Below are 24,630 nucleotides of genomic sequence, written 5' to 3'. Positions count from 1 at the left end.
AAAGTTGGCTTAAAGCTCAACATTCAAAAAACTAAGATCATGGCATCTGGTCCTATCACTTCATGGCAAATAGATGGGGAAACAGTGGAAAAAGTGTCAGACTATTTTTTTGGGCTCCAGAATCACTGCAGATGGTGACTGCAGCCATAAAATTAAAAGATGCTTGCTCCTTGGAAGAAAAGCTATGACTAACCTAGACAGCATATTAAAAAGCAGAGATATTACTTTGCCAACAAAGGTCCATCTAGTCAAAGCTATGGTTTTTCAAGTAGTTATGTATGGATGTGATAGTTGGGCTATAAAGAAAGCTGAGCACTGAAGAAGTGATGCTTTGAACTATGGTGTTGGAGAAGACTTTTGAGAGTCCCTTGGACTGCAAGGAGATCCAGCCAGTCCATCCTAAAGGAAATCAGTCCTGAATATTCATTGGAAGAACTGATGCTGAAGCTGAAACTCCACTACTTTGGCCACCTGATGTGAAGAGTTGACTCACTGGAAAAGGCCCTGATGCTGGGAAAGATCGAAGGCAGGAGGAAAAGGGGACAATAGAGGATAAGATGGCTGGATGGCATCACCGACTCGATGGACATGAGTTTGAGTAAACCATCCAGGAGATGGTGATGGACAGGGAGGCTTGGCGTGCTGCAGTCCATGGGGTTGCAAAGAGTCGGACATGACTGAGCGACTGAACTGAACTGAAAAGCCAGTGGGTGGCAGGAGACCCGGGTGTTGATATGAATGTGATTTCTACATTGGCCGTCTTGCTCCTTGGTCCCCCATATCCCTGCTGGGACACTGTCTATTCCTCACTCTCCAGAACCCCCTGCTTGGCGGGATGGGTGGGGAGGGGGGCTCACGGCGGTGGGTGGAGGTGGCTGGGCACTTACTCCATCATCATCTGCGACACGACATCGAAGGAGGTGAAGCCGGCGTTGGCGAAGCTCTCCTTGTACTGCCCCATCTTGATGGCCTCCAGCCACTCGTCCACCGTGTTAAAGCTGGTGTAGTCCGGGATCGTGCGGTCCAGCAACGGCAGGTTGATTCTAGGGGGTGAGGGTGGGGCGACAGGTACAGTCAGTGCATGTTCTGACCTAGGGGTGAGGGCAAGCATGGGCATGGGCTGCGTGTGTACCTGCATGTGTGCATCCATGTGTGTGAACGCAGTGTGTATGCATGTGGCCACTTCTGCGGGAGAGCAGGCGTGAGTGAACCCACATAATGTGCACGCGTGTATGTGTGAGCAGCTGGGAGCCAGCATGTGTGCAGGTCTCAAAGCTGGGGCTCTCTGGACAGTTAGGGAAGCCTCTTGGGGACCGCTGAGAGGCTGGACCACAGCGGTGCGGTGGGGACATGTCTCCATGCTGCTGCTTTGGGGGAGGGGGTTTCAGCTGGACTAACTGTGCTGAGTTTCTATATCTATTATCTATGTATGCCGGGTCTTAGTTGTGGCATGCCAACTCTTAGCTGTGACATGTGGGATCTAGTTCCCTGACCAGAGATCAAACCCAGACCCTCTGCATTTGCGAGTGCAGAGTCTTAGCCACAGGACCACCAGGAAAGTCCCATCACTGTGCTGAGTACTTGTCATTTCCTCTCCCAACGCCCTTCTCTGTCCTTCCTTCCCCCTGGCTATGCTACAGGAAGCCGATCTTGTGGGTGCATCTCCAAAGTCCAGACACAGCTGGTGGGGCTGGTGGGAATGACTTCCGGGCAGGCAAGGTGTGAAGTGACCATCATGAGGCTAAAAGCTCAGAATGATTTTTATCCAGAGAATCAGGAGTGGCTGAGGCAGGGTTGTGGTGAGGAGGGATGGGCAGGGGCAAACATGGACATCTCCTGGCAGGTGAAGGACTCAGGCCCAGAGAGTCTCTGGACACAGCCTGCCCTGGACCCTGAGGACATCTAGCCAGACACCCCGCAGACAGCCCGTGTGGTCGAGGGTCCTGGAGAGTAAGGATGTGCAGGGCTGGGACTGGCCTGTGGAAGCTGCCCAGGGAGAACCAGGGTTGGCTGCAGGTCTGATGCAGGGTGCCCTGGGACTACTGGGCAAAGGGAAGCACCTGGATCACTGAAGCTAACGCCTGTGCACCTGAGCCAGTCTCTGCTATGAGGATGGCAACCCCAGTGTGGGGTCATGTGTGCCTGTGTTTTCTGTGGTATGTGAGTACTTCTGAATGTGCGTGCTCAGGTACCTATGGTTGTGTGTATGTGTCAGAGCTTGGGAATGAGTGTATCTTTGTGTGTGAGATTGTGAGCATAAGCATGAGCATTTGTGCCCAAATGTGCATTCATCTACGTGTGTAGGACTGTGTGTGTGTGAGAGAGAGAGCATGGCTGTGTCGAGGAGGATGCAAATGCAAGTTAGAGGGTCCAGGTTTAAGTGTGAAGTAGGAAACTGAGTAAGGAGTAAATCTATTCACCAAGATTCCGAGAACTGGGACTTCCCTGATGGTCCAATGGCTGAGACTCCGAGCTCCCAGTGCAGGGGGCCCCGGGTTCCATCCCTGGTCAGGGAACTAGATCCCCCACGTGCTACAACTAAAGATCCTGCGAGCCACAAGCAAGACCCAGCATAGCCAAATAAATATTTTACAAAAGGATACCGATAATTTCTTTTAAAACGTTTCCTCTCTGACCACGTTTTAAAAGATGCTTTCTCTATCACCCATCTTGGGCTTCCTTCTCCTCCTCAGGATAGCCTGTGCCCTGCACCCTGCACCACAAGGCAGGCAGCCTCCCCAAAAACCCTAGCACTGTCCTTCCCCATCCCAATTCAGCTATCCCAGGAGGGGGCGGGGCCAGGCAGCGCTGGGAAAAGGGGTGGGGCGGGGGGGGCGTACCCGGAAGAGAGCGGCGCCATGGCTTTGAGGCTGTTGGGGTTGCGGATCATCTTGTCCAGCGTGTTGACGATCTGGCCGAACTTGGGCCGGTGGTTGCGGTCCTTCTGCCAGCAGTCCAGCATGAGCTGGTGCAGCGCGCTTGGGCAGTCCATGGGCGGTGGCAGCCGGTAGTCCTGCTCTATGGCGTTGATTACCTGGGGAGGGGCAGGGAAGGGTTGCGGGGGTGAGGTAAGAGCATCTGTTCTCTGGTCTTGCCCCCAGTGCGTTGCAGGGCAGGCTTATTTGGTTGCGCCGTGGCAACCATCTCCACTTCTTGGAGGCAGCCCCAGTATGTGCCTCTCCTGGGTTCCCACCATCTCTGACCTCAGTCTGACCTGGAAGCTGGGCGTCTGGCTCCCCTTCCACTCAGCACCCCAAGATACCCTCTGCCTCAGGGTCCACCAGGACCACCCTCCTGTGAGCAACCCCACTTCGGCTGCTCTGTTAGGGGAAAGGAGCCCAAACACTTCTCCAAGCTGTCCTGCCCGCAGGGCCAAATTTGTCTTCCCCAGCTTGACTGTGGGTATCTTCCCTGCTCAAGTATTTATTCCCTGTTCTGCATTGTTGAAAATCAGAATTCCTAGAGGGGGACTTTCAAACACCCCATTACTGAACCTCAACAACCGTTCTGACCAACTTTCCACTGCTCCCCAACATGACCCCTCGTCATCCCACTTCTGGGCCTTGGCACAGGCTGTTCCTTTCCCTGGATGTCCTCACGTCTTCAAGTCTCACTACTGTTTGAGTCCCAGCTGTCGGTGTAGACCTCCTGGCTAATTGTGCCCATGTTCCCTTTCCTGAGCACCTGCAGGGTTTGATGCCTGCCTTCTTCACTTTACCACCTGACCATACATAGCACCTGATAACTCTATCTGGTTCCCTGAATGACTGTCTTGTTCCTCATATGGGTGGTGAACCCCTGAGGGGCAGACATGGTCACTTAGGGTTGGCCACAGGTGGCTGCATCCTGAAGATTTGCTTATTTGTGGATGGGTGGGCCTTTTCTGAGCTTTCCAGGTGGCGCTAGTGGTAATACCTGCCTGCCAACGCAGGAAACATGAGAGATGCAGGTTTGATCATTGGCTCGGGAAGATCCCCTGGAAAAGCGAATGGCAACCCCTCTCCAGTATTCTTACCTGGAGAATCCCACTGACAGAGGAGCTGGCTGGCTACAGTCCACAGGTCGCAAAGAGCTGGACACGAATGAAGCGACTTAGCATGCTTTCTACTCCTGACCCCCCAGAGAGTCCAGGGTCTTATGCAGATGTTTGAGTCAACCAGCACTGTGCTGGGAGCTGCCTGGACCCAGGATCGCTTGCTCCTACCCGCTGAAAGTCGAGCAAAAGCCCAGGAGTTCTGGGTCTTCCCCTCCTGCCTGGCTGTCCAGAGAGGCCGCGCCTACCTCCTTGCAGACTTACGTCTTGGTTGGTCATGTCCCAGTAGGGCCGTTCCCCGTAGGACATCACCTCCCACATGACGATGCCATAGCTCCAGACGTCACTGGCCGAGGTGAACTTCCGGTACTGGATGGCCTCTGGGGCCGTCCAGCGGATGGGGATCTTCCCACCCTGGGGAGCAGATCGGGGAGCGTCAACGGGTGGGAGGCTGAGCCGAATGGCCTCTGCTGGCAAAGCTCCCTACCCTCCGCCCCGTGCTGCAACGTCACAAAGTGCCTTATTGCTTCCCTAGACTCGCCCTGCTGCTCCGGACCTGCGGGGGCATGTGCCTGTGACCTTCTCTCTGCATGAAGCACCTTTTCCCACCCTGTCATCTGGTAACTGCCTCCCCATCCTTGAAGTCCCTCTGCACACCTTTCCCTAAGTCCACAAAGGGTGGCTCATGCTCTTACTCCTATGACTGAGGTCATCAGGAGGCACGTCTCCTGGAGAGTGGTACTCATCTCATTTGACTGCTTGCCTGCCTCCACTTCCCTAGTGGCTCAGATGGTAAAGAATCCGCCTGCAATGCGGGAGACCTGGGTTTGATTCCTGGGTCAGGAAGGTTCCCCTGGAGAAGGGGATGGCAACCCACTCCAGTATCCTTGCCTGGAGAATCCCACAGACAGAGGAGCCTGGCGGGCTACAGTCCACGGGGTCGCAAAGAGGCAGACACGACTGAGCGACTAACACTTTCATTTCACTTTTTCACTGCTTCCACTTGAACTACCTCTGGGATCTTTGAGGGCAGGTACTGTCTTATTCCTTTCTGTTTAAAACTTTTCAACAGGGCCTTCCCTGGTGGTCCAGTGGTTAAGAATTCATCTTTCCAATGCAGGGGACATGGGTTTGACCTCTGGCTGGGGAACTAGGATCCCACATGCCGTGGGGCAACTAAGCCCGTCCGCGGCAACTACTGAGCCCACGCTCTGGAGCTGCAACTAGAGAAGCCACAATTGCATGCCTCAATGAAGACCCAGCATAGCCCAAAACCAAAACAACCACACACACCCCCACCCCGCCCCGCCTCCCTGCAACTCTTCAACAACCCTAACAGCTTTCAGGAGAGAGGCCTGAGCTTGGGCAATCAAGGGTCTCTGAGATGTGGCCCTGCCTACCTCTCCAGCATGGTTGCCCACCACTTTCCCCGACAGCCTGTGTGCCAGTCACATGTGCCCGTGAGAATACAGCATCTGGCAAACTTTTACTGGCACTTGGCTTTCAGTTCAGCTGTCATTCCCTCTTAGCAAGCCTCCCTCCGCCTCCCAAGTCTGGTGTCTGACTCTTAGCCCCATCGCTTGGTGATGCTCTGTACATCTGTGAGCCCCAGCCTGTGAGCTCCAAGAGGGCAGAAATCGGGTTTATGTCTCTACCTCTCCAGGGCTCAGAACAGCGCTTGGCATGAGCAAGTGTTGGTGAGAACGTGTTGTGGGGAGAGACGGATGTCCGCCCTCTTTCCCGGCCCCGCGGCTCCACTGTTCCCTGCCTCCGTCTTACCAGGGCGCTGGTGTACGTGGGGTCTGAGGTGTCGTCCTCCAGAAAGCGTGAGAGCCCGAAGTCAGACACCTTGCAGACCAGGTTGCTGTTGACGAGGATGTTGCGGGCGGCCAGGTCGCGGTGGACATAGTTCATGTCGGCCAGGTACTTCATGCCAGCCGCGATGCCCCGCAGCATGCCCACCAGCTGGATGACTGTGAACTGCCCATCATTTTGCTTTGGGAGAAGTGGAGGAAGCAGAGTGAATGGGAGAGCGTGCGTCAGATCACTGGCGCGTTCTCACAGTGGGGCCCCGGACCCTGTCGCCCTGGCCTGGGCTCCCTGTGCGAAGGACTCAGATGCGCAGGGGCCTTAGAGAGGTCCAGGAGAGGCTGCTTTCAGGGTGGTGGAGAGAATATGGGCTCCAGGGCTGGCTGGATTCTGGTTTTTTCCCTTGCTGGCTGTGCAACTTTGGACATGTGACCTAACCTCTCAGAGTCTTGAAAGTCAGAGTCGCTCATCATGTCCGACTCTTTGCAACCCCACAGACTATACAGTCCATGGCATTCTCCAGGCCAGAATACCAGGCCTTTCCCTTCTCCAGGGGCTCTTCCCAACCCACTGATCGAACCCAGGTCTCCTGCATTGCAGGTGGATTCTTTACCAGCTGAGCCATCAGGGAAGCCCAAGAATACTGGAGTGGGTAGTTGATCCCTTCTCCAGCGGATCTTCCCAACCCAGGAATCAAACTGGGATCTCCTGCATTGCAAGCAGATTCTTTACCAGCTGAGCTACCAGGGAAGCCCCTGTTTCCTCAACTGTGTGTTAAATGGGAATAAGTAATTCCCACCTTCTAGGGCACTCAGTGTTCAACAAGAAGGTGCATGGAAGGCTCCTGGCACATACTAGGTGCTTAATAAATATTTGTTAAATAGCAAGTAGTTCAATGGCATACTTCTTAAATTTTTTTTTTTTTTTTGCGGTATAACTGATTTACAATGCTGTTAGTTTCAGGTGTGCACCAAAGTGAATCAGTTACACATATACCCACTCTTTGTTTAGATTTTTCCCATATAGGTCAGTACAAAGTACTGAGTAGAATTCCCTGTGCTGTGCAGTCGGTCCTTATTAGTTATCTTATATGTGTGTGTGTGTGTATATATATGTTGCTGTTCAGTTGCTAAGTCCTGTCTGACTCTTTCTGACCCCATGGACTGCAGCATGCCAGGCCTCCCTGTCCCTCACTATCTTCCAGAGTTCACCCAAGCTCATGTATATTGAGTCAGTGATGCCATCTAACAATCTCGTCCTCTGGCGCCCTCTTCTCCTTTGCCTTCAATCTTTCCCAGCATCTGACTCACTGGAGAAGACCCTGATGCTGGGAAAGATTTTATTTATGGTAGTACGTATGTGTCAATCCCAACTTCCAGTTTATCCCTCCCCTCCCAGTGGCATACTTCTGATTCCCAGTCAGCGCTCTTTGTCTAGCTGGTTGACTGAGACTTCTCGGGGGGCCTAGAAACTTTCCTCTGTTGCCTTGCACTCCAAAGTCTCTCCCTGTATAGCTTTGGGGAAATCCAAACCCGGTGAAAGCTCTGGACTGAGGGTCAGGAGACCTGGTTCCAGTCCTGGCTCTCATCTCGAGCCTCTGGGTAACCCTGGGCACACTCTACTTCTCTGAGAGCCTCAGCTTTTCTCTTGGGCATAATGAGAAGGCTGGCTAAGTGCTCGGAGGGAACAGATTTCAGGTTGTATGCTAACTCTGATCGACTGGCTGTGGTTTCCCTGATAGATTGCTTCTGGGTTTGGCAGGAGAGAGTCTGGGATTTATTAGCAATGCCTGTCGTGGGTTCAATCCCTCCATCCCTGGGTCAGGAAGGTCCCCTGGAGGAGGTTATGGCAACCCACTCCAGTATTCTTGCCCGGAGAATCCCATGGACAGAGGAGCCTGGACAGCTACAGTCCATAGGGTTGCAGAGTCAAGACACAACTGAAGTGACTTAGCACGCATGCATGCCGTGGGTAAAGGAATAGGAAGTGGCAGTGAGCAGCCGTTCTTGACCACGATCTTTCCAAGACCTTTCAGGCTCTGACAGCATACAGCTGTGCTCACCACTCCTCTTCCTGCCCCACCACTCTTGGCTTTCCCTACCCGGAGGAAGGAGTCCAGGGAGCCGTTTTCCATGAACTCAGTGATGATCATCACAGGTGTGCTCTTGGTAACCACGCCCTCCAGGTGGATGACGTTGGGATGGTCAAACTGGCCCATGATGGAGGCCTCGCTCAGAAAGTCCCGGCGCTGCTTCTCGGTATAGCCCGACTTGAGGGTCTTGATGGCCACGAAGATCTCTCTCTTGCCCGGCAGCTTCAGGTGGCCACTGCATACCTCACCAAACTCCCCTGGGACAGACACACCAAAGAGGCAGGATGTCACTCAGCAGGTGGAAGCGCCACCTCCCTCTTCCCTGTCACCTCTGCCCCTGGGGCCTGCAGGAGCTTTTTCCTCCTCCATGGTCAGTTAATCCTCGCAGACACAGAATCCCTTTAGAGAGTACAAGGGCCACAAAGAGTCTCAGCCACCTTCAGGAGGAAGAGTAAACCCTTTGTGGCCAACCGTGGTGTTTGGCTGGGCGTGGGGTGAGGATGTAGGGGGACCTGGGGAGATGGAGCGAGGGACCTGGGATGAATGGTGGGAAGGACAAAGCATTAGACAGAGTCCAGAGTACCGGGTCCCAGAACTAGCTCGGTCTCTGATGTTAGCAAGCTCCTTCTCTGGGCCTGTTTCCTCACGTGATGATGAGGTAGTTTTACTGGACATCTTTGGGAGCCCTTGCACCTTGGATATTCTGAGTGTCAGGCCTTGGAGGGTCCTCTGAGGCATCCTGCCCTCCAGCCCAGGAGTACACATTGGGGTGGTCCCCCCACCACCCATGGCTGAGGCCATGGTACTTGGGAGGGTACCAGTCACCTACCTGCTCCGATCACCTGCTCAATTTTGACACAGGAGATGTCAATTTCTTTGGCAAACTCCCGCACTGCCTCATTGGGGTCTTCATAGGTGAAAGGGTCAATGTAGATCTTCATGCCTGGGGTCACTGGGAGAGAAGGTCAGGCTCAGTCACATGCACAGACTCAAGAGGTGGACAGATGGAAAAGTGCGAACCAGTCCCTCTGTGGAGGGAGGGACTCTCCCACAGGGCCCCAGTAAGAGCTGAACAACACCCTGCATTTTCACTTGACTTCTCTGGGTCTCAGTGAGAAGGTGGGCACTGAGCTAAGTAGAAGGGTGAGGGGAACAGAAAGGTCAGCAGGGATAGCAAATAGGTTCTAGTTTTTGTTCCAACTGTAATTGATTAATAAGGGCTTCCTCCAGCAGCTAAAAGACTGTGGGGATTGATTAACAATGTCTGTTCGAGCGTGGGCATGAAAGGATAGATAGGCTTGTCACACTTGTGATACAGAATTAGGGGGTGCAAAGTAAAGGAAGAGGAAGACAAGAAAGGAGCAGAAGGAACTGGAACAAAAATACAGAACGAGCAGGCAATAGACCATGTTCTTGGTCTTTTACTAAGGAGATCTCCCTGCTTTTCAAGGCCTAATTCAAGCCTTCTCTCTGCTCAGGAGACTTTCTGGCTGCCTCAGGCATCCCAGGCACTGGAGGGGCTGCCTCACAAGCATCTGAGTACCCACAGCTCCTAGGCCCACCTCCTGAGTCCCTCTGCTAGCCAAGTCTCAAACTTTTCTGGATCTCATACTCCCTGGTGATCAGCAGGAGGCTGGACACGGGGCATATGAATTTAATTCCTGATCTGATATGGATTTTTATTTTTGATGCAGAAAAGAAGATGGTGACTTGGATACTAAAGACCCAATTCTGACCTCAGTGGTGAGTCAGCAACGTGCTTTGAAGGAAGGCAAAGATGATCCCTCTTTCCTCCTCCCAGATGACTAGTCTTCCACTTCCCAGACCATCTGGCTCTCACCCAGCCGGGGCCCTCCTCTCCCTGCTCCAGGAGCTGCAACTTTGGGGGCAGCAGCTCTAGGAGTTGGGCACTGGAGTCCCTGGGCCGTAGCAAGGCTTGGCTGGTTGGTGAATGGGGCCACAACCCTGCTTAGCTGCGTGACCTTGGACTTATTAGTTGACCACTCTCAGCCTCCAGTTCAGACATTCCAGTCATCTAAGAGCTGGAACCTCTAACATAGGGGTTGGCAAAATGGCCCACTGCCTGTTTTGCAATAAAGTGTCATAAATAAAGTTTTATTGGAACACAGCCACCCACATTCCTTTGTCTGTGACTGCTTTCACGCTCCAGTGGCTGAGCTGATCAGTTACAACAGAGACCATAAGGCCTGCAAAGCCTAAAATATTTACTGTCTGATCCTTTACAGAAAAGCTTGCCAACCACTGCTCTAACACATGAGTTTTATTTTGTATTATTTATGTGGGTGTCTGCCTAGCCCTTTAGGTCAGAGTTTTCTTAATTTGGGCCTGTGAACCACTTGGTAGGCCCAGGATGGGTTGAGTGGGGCTGCTGAAATGGAATACATGATTATTGTCTTTTTGGATTAGAAAAATAATTTACACTCCTTATAGTTTAGAATTATGTAAATAAATATTGTTGAAAATAAAAGTTCTCCAAAAATCTATCTCTGAATATAGAATTTTTTTTCTGGTTTCCCTTATAATTTTATACACATACATATGTATATTTGTGTTTCTCTGGGCACAGGACCCAAAACTTTTAGCAGACTTAGAGGAGCCTCTGACCTCAAAAGAGGTTAAGAATCACTGTCTTGCAACTTCCTTGGTGGTCCAGTGGTTAAGAATCTGCCTTCCAATGCAGGGGACTAGGGTTCAATCCCTGATTGGGGAAATAAGATCCCACATGCCGGGGTAACTAAGCCTGTGTGCTACGACTATTGAGCCTATGTGCCACAACGAAGAGCCAGCACACCTAAATAAATAAAAATAAAACTATAGGAATTAAGTGAGATGATTTAAAGAACCCACCGTCGTGGGAGCCTGGGAAGGGGGGATGGGTGCACATTTTTTATCTCATCCCTCCCTCCCTGGCGCACTGCATAATGAACGCTCTGCACACAGTAGACACTCAGATTGACCGAGTCTGCAGATTGACAGAATCTAGATGTTAGAGATAGAAGAATAACAATGCCAGTTTCCACTCTCTGAGCTCTTTGTCTCTGCCCAACACTGTGCCAGGCTCTTTATATGTATAATCCCATCTCCTCCACCCAACAACTCCTAGAGGTTGTTGTTTAGTTGCTAAGTCCTGTCTGACTCTTTGCGACCCCAAGGACTTCAGCACATCAGGCTTCCCTGTTCTTCACCATCTCCATGAGTTTGCTCAAACTCATGTCTATTGAATGGGTGACGCCATCTTGTCCTCTGTTGCCCCCTTCTCCTCTTGCCCTCAATCTCTCCCAGCATCAGGGTCTGGTCTTGGCAATTTGCATCAGGTGACCAGAGTATTGGAGCTTCAGCTATAGCATCAGTCTTTCCAATGAATATTCAGGACTGATTTCCTTTAGGATTGACTGGTTTGATCTCCTTGCAGTCCAAGGGACTCTCAAGAGTCTTCTCCAACACCAGAATTTGAAAGGATCAATTCTTCTGCACTCAGCCTTCTTTATGGTCCAACTCTAACATCAATAGTAATGGTCCTTTACAATAGTAAATGACTATTGGAAAAACCATAGCTTTGACTAGACAGACCTTTGTTGGCAAACTGATGTCTCTGCTTTTTAATATGTCTAGGTTTGTCATAGATTTTCTTCCAGAGAGCAGGGATCTTTTAATTTCATGGCTGAAGTCACCATGATTCTGGAGTCGTGTGCAGTGATTCTGGAGCCCAAGATAATAAAATCAGTCACTGATTCCACTTTTTCCCCCCATCTATTTGCCATGAAGTGTTGGGACTGGATGTCATGATCTTAGTTTTTTGAATGAGATCATTATTCTCATTTCACGTGAGAGAAAACTTTAGCTCAGAGAGGCTAAGTAATTTGTCCAAGGCCACACAGCTAGCAAGTGACACAGCCAGCATTTGAACCTAGGTCTGTCAGAATTGAGCCGAGGGCCACTGCCCTGAATCACCCTGCTCACTGCTTCGCACCCAGATCTGGCCCATGCTTCGTCCTCCTGGATTCATCTGTGATTCCTCCTTCCCCAGTCAGCCCTCCCCAGAGTGGGGGCATCAGCTCCCTCAAAGATGCTTTCTTTTTTGCCCAGACTCAGTGTCTGGGCTGTGGCTCTTGGTAACTGACTTTTCGTTTCCCTGCCAACAGAACTGGGGGAAGCTCTTCCTGCTGGGCCAGCTGGGGAGGGAGGACAGGAATGGGTCAGTTCAGGGAGCTAAGGAGAAGCATGGTGGGAGCTCAAAGCCTGTTTGGATGCTGCCAACCAATCAGATGCTGTCCCCAAGCCTTGGACAGGAGTGCTAGTCAGGAGGGCTCCATCACTTACAGCAGGGGTCCCCAACCCCCTCGGGCCACTTGGACTGGTACCCGTTAGGAAGCAGGCCACACAGTAGGAGGTGAGTGGCATGCAAGTGAGCAAAGCTTCATCTGTATCTATAGCTGCTCTCTATCACTCTCCCCAGAGCGGGGAGGAGGAGGGGGTGACAGAGGATGAGACGGTTGGATGGCATCACCGACTCAATGGATATGAGTTTGAGTAAGTTCTGGAAGTTGATGATGGACAAGGAGGCCTGGCGTGCTGCAGTTCATGGGGTCGCAAAGAGTTGGACGTGACTGAGGGACTGAACTGAACTGATCACTCTCCTATAACCTCCAAGTGGGACCGTCTAGTTGCAGGAAAACAAGCTCAGGGCTCCCACTCATTCTGTATTACGGTGAATTGTAGAATTATTTAATTACATATCACAATGTAATAATAACAGAGGGCTTCCCTGGTGACTCAAGATGGTAAAGAATCTACCTGCAATTCAGGAGACCTGAGTTTGATCCCTGGGTTGGGAAGATCCCCTGAAGGAGGGCATGGCAACCCACTCCAGTATTCTTGCCTAGAGAATTCCATGGACAGGGTTGCAAAGAGTTGGACACGACTGAGTGATTAACACACACTAATGATCATAATAGAAATAAAAATCATAATAGAAATCACAGTAAATGTGATGCTCTTGAATCATCCCTCCACCCCTGACACTGGTCTGTGGAAAAATTCTCTTCCACGAAACTGTCCCTGGGGACCTCTGGCTTAAAGGAAGTCCTTAAGGGTGAGTGCCTTCATCTGGCCTTCCAAATGCTTCATAATGGCCTCCACTGACAGCTCCCTGATACTCTGCATGCCAGGACGAGGAATTACTTAGCCAGAGGTCCTGGACACGCCTCACAGTTTCTTGCCTCTCTGCTGCTGTTCATGTGGTTCTCTCTACCTGGAGCACCCTTTTCTTCCCTTGTGTCCAGGTCGAATGCCACCTCCTCTGTGAAGTCTGCCTGGATCCCTCCAGAGGGGACCAAGACCTTCTCAGGCTGCCACTGCTCTGTCCCCACAGCCACTCCCACAGATGTCTGTATGACTTTTCTACCTTGTACCAGGGCTCCTGGATTTGCAGGCCCACAGTCTCCCACCACCCCTCTCTGGAACACTTTCCTGCCTGTGAGGGCTTGCTTTACCCTCTCTCCCCCAGGGGCACAGAGGCCATGTCTGTCTTGTTCTTGCTAAATCCCAGGACCTGGCACACAGATGACGCTCACTAAATGCTGCTGCTGCTGCTAAGTCGCTTCAGTCGTGTCTGACTCTGTGCGATCCCATAGACGGCAGCCCACCAGGCTCCGCCATCCCTGGGATTCTCCAGGCAAGAACACTGGAGTGGGTTGCCATTTCCTTCTCCAATGCATGAAAGTGAAAAGTGAAAGTGAAGTTGCTCAGTCATGTCCAACTCTTCATGACCCCATGGACTGCAGCCTACCAGGCTCCTCTGTCCATGGGATTTTCCAGCCAAGAGTACTGGAGTGGGATGCCATTGCCTTCTCCGCAATAAATAATACTGAAAGAATACTAGCCTTACTCATTGACACGCCCTTGTTTTCTCTCTCCACCTGTCTGGGGTCACAAATACCTTCGGGAATTTTATGATAGCTATGAATTCTGCTTCCTGGCCAAGAATTCACACGTGTGTGCATGTGCCCATGGTCAGCATATAATTTTGGAATGTTTATAGGCCCTGGAAGCTCTAGGAGTTAAGAACTCTCAAGTTATGAGCCCTTGCTCTAAAATGTTTTCTCTAGAGTATATTTGAGGGTGGTATACAGTAGGCACTTAATAAATACTTTTTGACTATATGGCTCTGAGTGCTGCCGTTCCTGCTTCGGTGACCCTCTGGTTTCACCTCACCATTGATTGTATGATTGGCTCACAGTTTAGCATGGTTTTACCACATACCAGACCTTGTTCTAGGCACTTAATAGGTATTGACCCAGTTAATCTTCCCTGACAATCTTTCTGGGTAAATACTAGTATTAGACAGAACCCATGTGGATGAAATGGTTGGATGGCATCACCGACTCAATGGACATGAGTTTGAGTGAACTCCGGGAGTTGGTGATGGACAGGGGGGCCTGGCGTGCTGTGATTCACGGGGTCGCGGAGAGTCGGACACGACTGAGCGACTGAACTGAACTGACTGACTGAGACTGAGCCCTATGAAACTGTCAATATCTGACTCCTCCTGATCTATGAAAACCGCCATTTCATTCGGTCCAACCCAACAGTGATGGGGAAACAGTGGAAACAGTGTCAGACTTTATTTGGGGGGCTCCAAAATCACTGCAGATGCTGATTGCAGCCATGAAATTAAAAGATGCTTACTCCTTGGAAGGAAAGTTATGACCAACCTAGATAGCATATTAAAAAGCAGAGACATTACTTTGCCAACCAAGGTCCGTCTAGTCAAGGCTATGGTTTTTCCAGTGGTCATGTATGGATGTGAGAGTTGGACTGTGAAGAAAGCTGATCGCCAAAGAATTGATGCTTTTGAACTGTGGTGTTGGAGAGGACTCGAGAGTCCCTTGGACTGCAAGGAGATCCAACCAGTCCATCCTAAAGAAGATCAGTCCCGGGTGTTCATTGGAAGGACTGATACTGAAGCTGAAACTCCAATATTTTGGCCACCTCATGCGACGAGTTGACTCATTGGAAAAGACTCTGATGCTGGGAGGGATTGGGGGCAGGAGGAGAAGGGGACGACAGAGGATGAGATGGCTGGATGGCATCACCGACTCGATGGACATTAGTTTGAGTGTACTCCGGGAGTTGGTGATGGACAGGGAGGCCTGGTGTGCTGTGATTCATGGGGTCGCAAAGAGTCGGACACGACTGAGCGACTGAACTTAACTGAACAGTCTCCCCCATTTTTTGATGAAGAAACTGGTATAAGAAAGGCTAAATGGGACTTCCCTGGTGGTCCAGTGGTTAAGATCTGCCTGACAATGCAGGCGACACAGGTTCGACTCCTGGTCCGGGAAGGTCCCACATGCCGCGGAGCAACCAAGCCCGGGCGCTGCAACTGCTGGGCTCGTGCTCCGAGACGAGAGAAGTCACTGCAGCGACAGCCTGGGCGCCAGCATGAAGAAGAGCCCCCGCTCAGCAAACGGGAGAAAGCCTGTGCGTAGCAGTGACGCCCCGGCGCAGCCGTGAATGCAGGCATGAATAAGGCCAAGTCGCTTGCCCAAGGGGATGTGGACATAGCTCATTAGTGGCAGAAGTGTTGTTGGAATCCAGGTTGTCTGCCTTGAAAGTCTACACTTACAACTACCAAGCTACTGGTTTACTCTGGGTGCTTCCCCACCAGTGTCTTGGGATAGAATGCGAGCTCCCTGTGGCCAGAGCTTTGTACAAGGCCTGGCTCCCAGGAGGGGCGTTTTCTGAACTGCAGTTGAATGATTTATGACTGTCTGGGTCACCAACAGGGTCACGTGCCATCCTGAACCCATGCGGGAAATTCAAGATGAGGGAAGGAGGAACCGGGCATCCAGAGACCTGGATTTGAATTCTGGATCTTCCAGCAATAATGGTCACAAATAAGTTGCTTTTTGAGTCTGAATTCAGGATCAACCACTGTATTGATCTGGCTGCGTGCCCTTGGGCAAGTTACTTCACCTTTCCGCATCTCACTTTTTTCATCTGCAAAATGGAGATAATAAACAAATCCCCTATCTCATAAGGGGGTTGCAGAGATTAAGTGAGAATCTTTTGAAAAGGTTTTGTTCAGTATTTGGCAACCAGAAAGCACTGAATAATTGTTAATTATTATCACGAGGAGTTGGTTATTATCACATATTATTATTACAAAGCACTTTAACATCCATTAATTCATTTAATCCTCAAAACTCTGTGAAAGAAGCATCATTCCTTCTACTTCCCACATAAGGATGCCAAGGCTCAGAGTGGTTTTTCCTGAGCTTCCAGCGACTTCCCCAAGGTCACTGAGCTGGCCAGTAGCAAAGTAGGGTTGAGAAACCCGGTGCGTCCCTCTGGCTCCATGTCCAGGCACCATAGACGTCAGCACTCGTTCAGCATTTGCTGGACAACAGAAAACACGAGTCCATGAGGGTGACCTTGGGTCAGTCACACACATAACCAGGCCTTAGCTTCCTCCTCTGTCCCAGCCACACAGGGTTGCTGGTGGATATGTGATCACGGGGCTGGCAGTGTTTTGAGGAAAAAAACAAAACAGCAGAACCCTGTTCAGATGCAGAGAGTAGGGGCATGAGCTTGAGAATGCGCTGATATACGAACAACATGTTCTATTCTGGAGTCTGTTTTTAAAATAAACCCCTGCTGTCACCTGTTTCCTTGTTACTGACTTGCTGCTCCAAACAGTGATGCTCCTGAATGGCTCCAGGTGATGGAGCATGTGAGCCTGTCTCACTCAGAAGGGTGGAGGCAGCACAGCGTGGCCAAGATTGTGTTTGTACCCCAGTGTTTGCCTCGCACAACTGGGGGACCCCTCTGTGCCCTGGCTTCTCATATTCAAAGTGGGAAATTATCAGGGTTAAATGAAGAAATACATGTTGAGCATTAAAGTAGCTCTTGGCCCATAGAACACAATATGTTTAGCTGTATCTACCATCACGATTTTATTATTTGGGGAACAGGGTGGGGTGATGGGATTTACGAGTTTTATTTTTAACATACAGCTGGATCTTTATTTCTGTGTCCTTAAATTTGTCCACTTTTGTCTTATGATCCTTTCATTGCTTTTGTGCTTAGAAAGTGCTTTTCCCTCCACGTGTCAATTAAATAGTTACCTAAATTGTCTTCTGGAAATTTTAATGGTTTAATTCTTTTTACATTGATGTCTAAAAATGATTTTTAAGCTCAAGAACTTTGACTTCAAATTAAGTTTTACCCAGAGGGGCCTCCCAGGTGGCACAGTGGTAGAGAATCTGCCTACAGTGCAGGAGACATAAGAGACACAGGTTTGACCCCCCGGTCGGGAAGATCCCCTAGAGAAGGAAATGGCTACCCACTCCAATATTCTTGCCTGGAAAATTCCATGGACAGAGGAACCTGGTGGGCTACAGTTCATGGGGTTGCAAAGAGTCAGACAGGACTGAGCAAAGCATGTGTGCGCGTGCGCACGCACACACACACACACGCTTAATATCAAGAACTCCTTGACTCTGCTCTTTATCGTATGCCCTGAATTGGCGAATCCAGTCGCTCTACTTTCAAAGTGTGTCAGAACCCACCGCCTTCCCACCACTTCTCCCGCTGCCACCCTGGTCCAACCTCCATCCTATCTTCCCTGGATTATCCCAACAGCCACCCCCCGGTCCCTGCACTGTCCTGCCTGGCACCGCCCAGTCCGTGTTCCACCAGTCAGAGCTGTGAAACCTGTCCGTCTTTTTCTCAGACCCTTCCACAGGCTTCTCATTTCACTCAGAATAAAAACCAAGGCCTGGACTTCCCTGGTGGTCCAGTGGTTAAGAATCCGCCTGCCATTGCAGGGGATGTGAGTTCGATCCCTGACCCAAGAAGATTCCACGTGCCCCAGGGCAAGTAAGCCCGTGTGCCACAACTACTGAGCCCATGTGCTGCAACTCCTGAAGCCCGCGAGACCTAGAGCCCACACACCACAGCTGGGGAGTATCCCCCTCTCTTGGCAACTAGAGAAAGCCTGTGCACAGCAGCAAAAACCCAGCACAGCATTCCCAAATTAACACTAACAACACTGCTCTAACCCTGCTTGGAGAACTCTGAGCATTACTTTGCTGGGGTGTGAGATGAGTACAATTGTGCAATAGTTTGAACATTCTTTGCCATTGCAAAATGAAGTCGCGAAGAAGAACTAAAGAACCTTTTGATGAAAGTGAAAGAGGAGAGAGAAAAAGTTGGCTTAAAACTCAACATTCAGAAAACAAGAGCGAGGCATCTGGTCTCATCACTTCACGGGAAATAGATGGGGAAAAAATGGATAATGGTGAGAGGCTTTACTGTTTTGGTCTCCAAAATCATGGCAGATGGTGACTGCAGCCATGAAATTAAAAGACGCTTGCTCCTTGGAAGAAAAGCTATGACCAACCTAGACAGCATATTAAAAAGCAGAGACATTACTTTGCCAACAAAGGTCTGTCTAGTCAAAGCTATGGTTTTTCCAGTAGTCATGTATGGATGTGAGAGTTGGACTATAAAGAAAGCTGAGCGATGAAGATGCTTTTGAACTGTGGTGTTGAAGAAGACTCTTGAGAGTCCCTTGGACTGCAAGAAGATCAAACCAGTCCATCCTAAAGGAAATCAATCCTGAATATTCATTGGAAGGATTGATGCTGAAGCTGAAACTCCACTACTTTGGCCACCTGATGCGAAGAACCGATTCATCTGAAAAGACTCTGATGCTTGGAAAGATTGAAGGCAGGAGGAGAAGGGGACGACAGAGGATGAGATGGTTGGATGGCATCATTGACTTGATGGACATGAGTTTAAGCAAGCTCTGAGAGTTGGTGATGGACAGGGAAGCCTGGTGTGCTGCAGTCCATGGAATTGCAAAGAGTTGGACACAACTGAGCGACTGAACTGAAACTGAACCCCTGCAGCTCTGAATCACCCTTTCCTACCTTGCTTTTTTCCCACAGCACTTTCGTCTTCTGATACACCATACACTTTGCCCATTTATTGCATGTATTTTAAAAAATTTCCTAGGATTTTTTATTATATTCTTTTTAAAAATTGTGGTAAAATATGCATAATATAAACTGCACAATTTTAACCATTTCAAAATGTGCAGTTCAGCATTATTAAGTACAGTCATACTGATGTACAACCAATCTTCAGAATTCTTTTAATCTTGCAGAAAATGTAAACCCTGTTTTTAAAAGTTTATCAATAGTTTGCATTTATTTTAAACATACCTGTCACTTTTAAAAAATTGAAGTATAGTTGATTTACCGTGTTCTGCCAATCTCTGCTGTACAGCAAAGTGACTCAGTTATCACATATATATATTCTTTTTTAATATTCTTTTCCACTATGGTGTGTCACAGGATATTGAGTATAGTTCCCTGCCCGATCCATGAGGACCTTGTTGCTTATCCATTCTAAATGTAATAGTTTTGCTGTCCCTCCCACTAGTATATAACTTTCACCAGGGCAGGAATATGGTGTTTGTTTCCTTGTGTGTCCCCAGCACCTGGAGCAGAGCCTGACGTACATAATGAGCCACAACAAATATGTGACAACTGAAGGGATGGGCGGATGACCCCCTCACTTGGGGACCATCTGAGAAGCCCTAGGGTACCCCACTGAGCACAGTTTGAGAGCCTATAGGGGACCCACTTGGAATTCCCATTTGCCAAGTAAGCCAAAGTGAGGATCTGTATCTCCTCTCCCCCACACAGATGGTTGGTTCTGCCAAGATCAGACGGAGAGGAATCTATACTCTGTTCTTCTCTCTGCTTGGCGCCCCCGGGAAGAGACATCTGCTCTGGGTGTGTCTGGCACATGTGCCCCCAGCCCTGGCCGAAGGTGGCATGGGACAGTGAAGGAAATGGGGGCACGGTGCGGGGGTCGGGAAGAGGCAGCCAAGGAGTCACTGAGCAGCACAAGAATGGGCTTCCGGGCTCCCTTCTCTCCCCTCTGCTGTCACAGCCTGGGGTCCTCATCGGCTCACTCAGATCATGTATTGGGTTGGCCAAAAAGTTTGTTTCCCATACCATTTTATAGAAAAACCTGAACATACATTTTGGCATACCCGATATTTATTCTGCCAATCTGTCCAGTGCCTGCTTGTGCTGGGCAGCCAGCTAACACCGGAGAGTGGGTGGTGACTGTGAGACACGATTTCAGGTCCCCAAGTGCCCCCACTATAATGGTGGAGGGACCGGGAGATGACCATCACCATGCAGCCAGGTAGAGGGCGCTGTGCATTCAGGGTAGGGTGCGGATCAAGGAAGGTTTCTCAGAGGGGTTTGTACATGATGAAGCCTGAGGGAGTGAGCTAGCCAGGACAAGAGAGGGGAGAGTGCTCCAGGCAGAAGGAACAGCATGTCCATGTTCAGGGAACAACAGCTCGACATTCAGTCTGACTGCAGCAAGGGAGGAGGCAGACAGAGAAAGGAGGCTGGAGAGGTTGCTGGGAGCTGACAAGTGAAGGATCTCGGTGTGCCGGCCCTGCCGGGGTATACGTACTGTGGCCACTGGTGTAGTGTTGCAGCTTATCTGTATACTCCGAGTCAGCACGTTCAAACCCCCGTCTTCTGGAACAAGAGCAAAGGGCTGGAGCCACCTGGAGGCGCCCGGGGAGATGGGAGCCACAGCAGGTGATATGGAGAGGGTGGGCGGGCCCTGGAAACCACCTCCTTGCCAGAGAATTCCCTGCTGGCCCCTTGCCTAGCAGCCTCACTCTCCCTGGTTCCCCCTGCCCCCAGCCCTTCCCACCTCTCCAACTTTAAGTCCAGGCATACTATTTCCCCTGTCCTCTCTCCAGCCAAGCCCCTTTCAAAGAGCAAAGGCATCTCTGGCCCCTGGTCCCAGAAACCCAGAGGCTTCTGTCCATCTGACCTTAAGACCTAGTCTGTTCTCAAGTGGGAAGCTCTTGGGACTTCCCTGGTGGTCCAGTGGTTAGAACCCTGCCCTTCCACTGCAAGGGGCACAGGTTCGATCCCTGGTTGGGGAAATAAGATCCTGCAGGCCGTGCAGTGCGGCCAAAAATAAATATAGTAGAAAGCTCTAAGGAAGAAGGGACAGTCTTTGCATCAGGTCCAGCAAGTCCAGGAGCCAGGCCCGCTGCTTGCCTTTGCACGCGCTGTGCCAGTCACTTGGATGCCCCTTTCCCCACCTCGCTTTGTCCATGTCCCCTCTCTCTCCAGCCACCTCAGCCGGCTGAGCTGCTCAGCTTTCTCCTGGACCTGTTCACGAAGGGGCTTCTGCTAGAGCAGAAAGTGGGGCGATCTGTACTCCCCCTTCCCTGTCCCCTGGCTTCCTGCATCGTGCAGTCTTTCCCGCCCACGGTTCTGAGCTGGCCCTTTGTGCTGGAGTATTAGCGTCACGGTGAGCCACCTCCGTGGAGTGTGGACTTGCCCAGGGCAACACCTGACCAGAGGGGTGGCCTGCCAACTGTGGCTGTTTAGGCGGTGGGAGGCCACCTGGGGGGCTCCAGGCCTCCCCTAGCCCCTCCTGCCCCCTCTGGACACAGACCCTGTTCAGGGATGGCAAATGGATGGGCAGCCCTCTCGGAACCCAGGCCTGGCCCAGGCAGGGGGACACTACCCACCTGTTACACACGATGGCGATGACAACCACGGCGATGAGGAAGACCAGGCCGGCCGCCGAGGAGCCAATGATGAGTGGCAGCTTCTCCTGGATGCTGGTCTGGTACTCGGCTAGAGAGGAAGCACAGCGCATTGTTCTCAGCCTGGCTCAGGGGGTCCTAACCCCCTGGATCCCCACTGCCCTGGGTCTCCTGGGATCCCTAGACTCTCTGCCACTCCAGACAGAGCATCAGGTGGAGAACTGGCTGTTACTCCCTCACAAGGAACCTAGGACAAATCCATGAACTGCTCCAGCACTCAACTTTTCATCTATAAAATGGGCATAACAATGCCTACATCTCAACGTTGATATGAAAATCAATAAGGAGATCCAACCAGTCCTGAATATTCATTGGAAGGACTGATGTTGAAGCTGAAACTCCAATACTTTGGCCACCTGATGCGAAGAACTGACTCATTGGAAAAGTTCCTGATGCTGGGAAAGATTGAAGGCAGGAGGAGGAGGGGACGACAGAGAATGAGATGGCTGGATGGCATCACCGACTCGATGGACATGAGTTTGAGTGAACTCCGGGAGTTGGTGAAGGACAGGGAAGCCTGGCGTGCTGCAGTCCATGGGGTCGCAAAGAGTCGGACACGACTGAGAGACTGAACTGAGCTGAATAATAATAAGCTGACGCATATACAGAGGCAGGTCAAAGCACAGACTCTCAAGCCAAACTCCTTGGGTTGCAGTCCCAGTGGTGCCATCTCTGGTAAAGTGACTTATCTCTGTGGCTCAGTTTCCTCATCTACAAAGTGTGGAGAATAGTTCCCATCATAGGATTTTTGTGTCAAACACTTAGAGTGGGACTTCCTGGTGGTCCAGTGGTTAAGAATGTGCCTGCCAATGCAGGGGATGTGGGTTTGATCCCTGATGTGGGAAGATCCCACATGCCACGGGGCAGCTAAGCCTGGGCACCACCACTACTGGGCCGGCACACTCCAGAGATCGTGTTCCGCAGCTAGAGAAGCCACTGCAGTGAGAAGCCCACACACAGCAATAAAGAGTAGCCACCAGCTTGCTGCAACTAGAGAAGTCTGGAATGCACCAATAAAGACCCAGCCCCAAATGAATAAATACTTTAAAAAAAAGAATAAAAAGCCCACTTAGAGTGACTTGTAGCCCATAGTAAGTACTCAGTAAATATTAACTATTATTGTTTTTAAGTGTTTTAAGAGCCTATCATGGGTAAGTATATATCTTGTGTGATTCTCAGAACAGTTCTGTGATGTACTACCTGTAATTATCCCATTTATCAGATCAGAAAACTGAGGCTTAGCAAAATCGTGAATGGCCTAAGTTTACACAGTTAGACAGTGGCCAGTGCCAACATTTGAACCCAGGTCCGTTTAACCCAAGGCCATGGGCTTAAGCGAGATAATGTGTAAAATGCACTCAGCACTGGCCCTGGCTCTTGGAAACCCCTCAGTGCATTCTCAAGGGCATCAAGATCTTCATTATTTAACACTTTATTTTTATTACTTCTCATTGCCTCCAGGCCCAGGCAGGAGCTTGCTGAAGTCAGGGACTAGGTCATTTCTGGGTCCTTAGCACAAGCACATATTTGTTGAATTAATAAAGATTCTGGGACAGTCCCCCAGTCCCCAGGTCAGTGGCCCTCAACCAACATACAAGAGGACCTAGAGAGGTGAAAAACCCTTGCCATGAGGAAGAGGGATTTTACAGAGGTGCTGAGTACTAGAAGTGATGGTGGAGCTATAAAGGAGGATTTTTGTGATAAGACAAGAATTCAGGGGTCCAGGAGCCCCCCAAAATGTTTAACTCGGCAAGGGATGATGCCTATGTCCAGTGGTTGGAGCAGATGCTAAGAAGGGATGCTGCAGTCTGGTCATAAATATTCTGCTCTGGAGTTTGGTTGGTTGGGGAAAAGACCCCCAGACTCACAGCAATGACAACGATGACCTTGACTCTATTTTGGTGAGCACTAACCATGTGAGACCTAATGCCAACCCTGTGCTAGGGTCTGTACATTTACCCCTTCCTGACACTAGTTTCCTGATGATGCTGATAATGAGTCAGCTGTTATCATTGCCATTTATAAATGGGAAAATTGAGGCTCAGAGAGGTAAGGTGAGTTACTCAGGACCACACAGCTAGAGCTGAATCAGCACTTTAATTTCCATCTGTCAGGCATTAGAGCCTGCATTCTTTAACTATGTGGCTTCTCAAAGATTACTGGAGCAGGAAGGGTGCTTAGAGACCATGTGGTCCCAGACTCAGAGACACAAAGCACATGGGCTGCAACTTCCCATTCTCTTGCCCAGGGAAGACATTACTAATCCATCCCAGCACTTCTCCCTGTTGAGTTCAGATGTCGCTTCAAAATGCTTCTCAATCCGACTGCATATCATTGGCGTGATGTATAGATAAGATACGTTTGCTCCCTCAGATGGAATATATAACACTTTGATTTTTATAGATGAGAAGAAACTGGGCTGGGGAATGGAAGCGGCTTGCTCAGAGTAGCTTTGCAAGTTAGGGTTGGGCTCCCAAGGGTCCTGGGAAAGGACATGATGGTAACGGAGGAGTCCATAACCTTTCTGGGCCACAGAAACAATGCCTGCATATGTGGCTGTGGAGTTTGTACAGTGCACGAAGGTTCTCACCCAGGATGGAGGGAGAACTGACATCTAGAAAGGGGGAAGAAGCCTTTCCTAATTTGCACAAAGGCACTTTATAGAAGTGGTGGTCCTTGTTTGTGGAGTCAATGTCCTTCTGTTTGTAGAAGGTCCTTCTGTTTGTGGAGTCAATGCCCTCCTCCTGCGCTCTGGCCCCCACTTACCTTCGGTCATGGTCTGGAAATACATCTTGCCACTGTAGCGCCCGTAGCCTGCCACGGTGCGTGCCCGCACCTGGAAGACATAGATGGCGCCGGCTTTGAGGCCCTGCACAGTGACTGTGTTGGTGGGGCTTTTTATGGCTGTGGCGTTGTACTCACTCAGCTCCTGCCGAGGAACAGAGAAAACGGTTAGTGAGGATGTGCCCAGAGTCCACCACCTCCTCCTGCCACTTGGGGCAGGTC

General features: G+C 50.5%; 1 protein-coding gene across 1 annotated transcript in view; it reads right to left on the bottom strand.

Moving 5' to 3' along the window:
• EPHB2 (EPH receptor B2) overlaps nt 1–24,630 on the bottom strand; it is a 214,810-nt gene that overhangs the window by 2,887 nt on the left and 187,293 nt on the right. The window contains exons 7-15 of the mRNA XM_088843436.1: nt 24,391–24,553; nt 21,547–21,655; nt 20,463–20,527; nt 8,764–8,886; nt 7,944–8,191; nt 5,813–6,028; nt 4,298–4,447; nt 2,841–3,034; nt 888–1,043 (exon numbers count right to left, since the gene is read on the bottom strand). Of these exons, the coding sequence (XP_088699562.1) occupies nt 888–1,043; nt 2,841–3,034; nt 4,298–4,447; nt 5,813–6,028; nt 7,944–8,191; nt 8,764–8,886; nt 20,463–20,527; nt 21,547–21,655; nt 24,391–24,553 (1,424 nt within the window). The remainder of the gene's footprint in view (nt 1–887; nt 1,044–2,840; nt 3,035–4,297; nt 4,448–5,812; nt 6,029–7,943; nt 8,192–8,763; nt 8,887–20,462; nt 20,528–21,546; nt 21,656–24,390; nt 24,554–24,630) is intronic.

Source organism: Moschus berezovskii, chromosome 2 (genome assembly GCF_049115385.1).
Source record: "Moschus berezovskii isolate FMDL1 chromosome 2, NW_MosBer_1.0, whole genome shotgun sequence".
Taxonomy (NCBI): Eukaryota; Metazoa; Chordata; class Mammalia; order Artiodactyla; family Moschidae; genus Moschus; species Moschus berezovskii.
The sequence above is the reverse complement of the archived record's forward strand: the minus strand, read 5'-3'. Positions and strand labels throughout refer to the sequence as shown.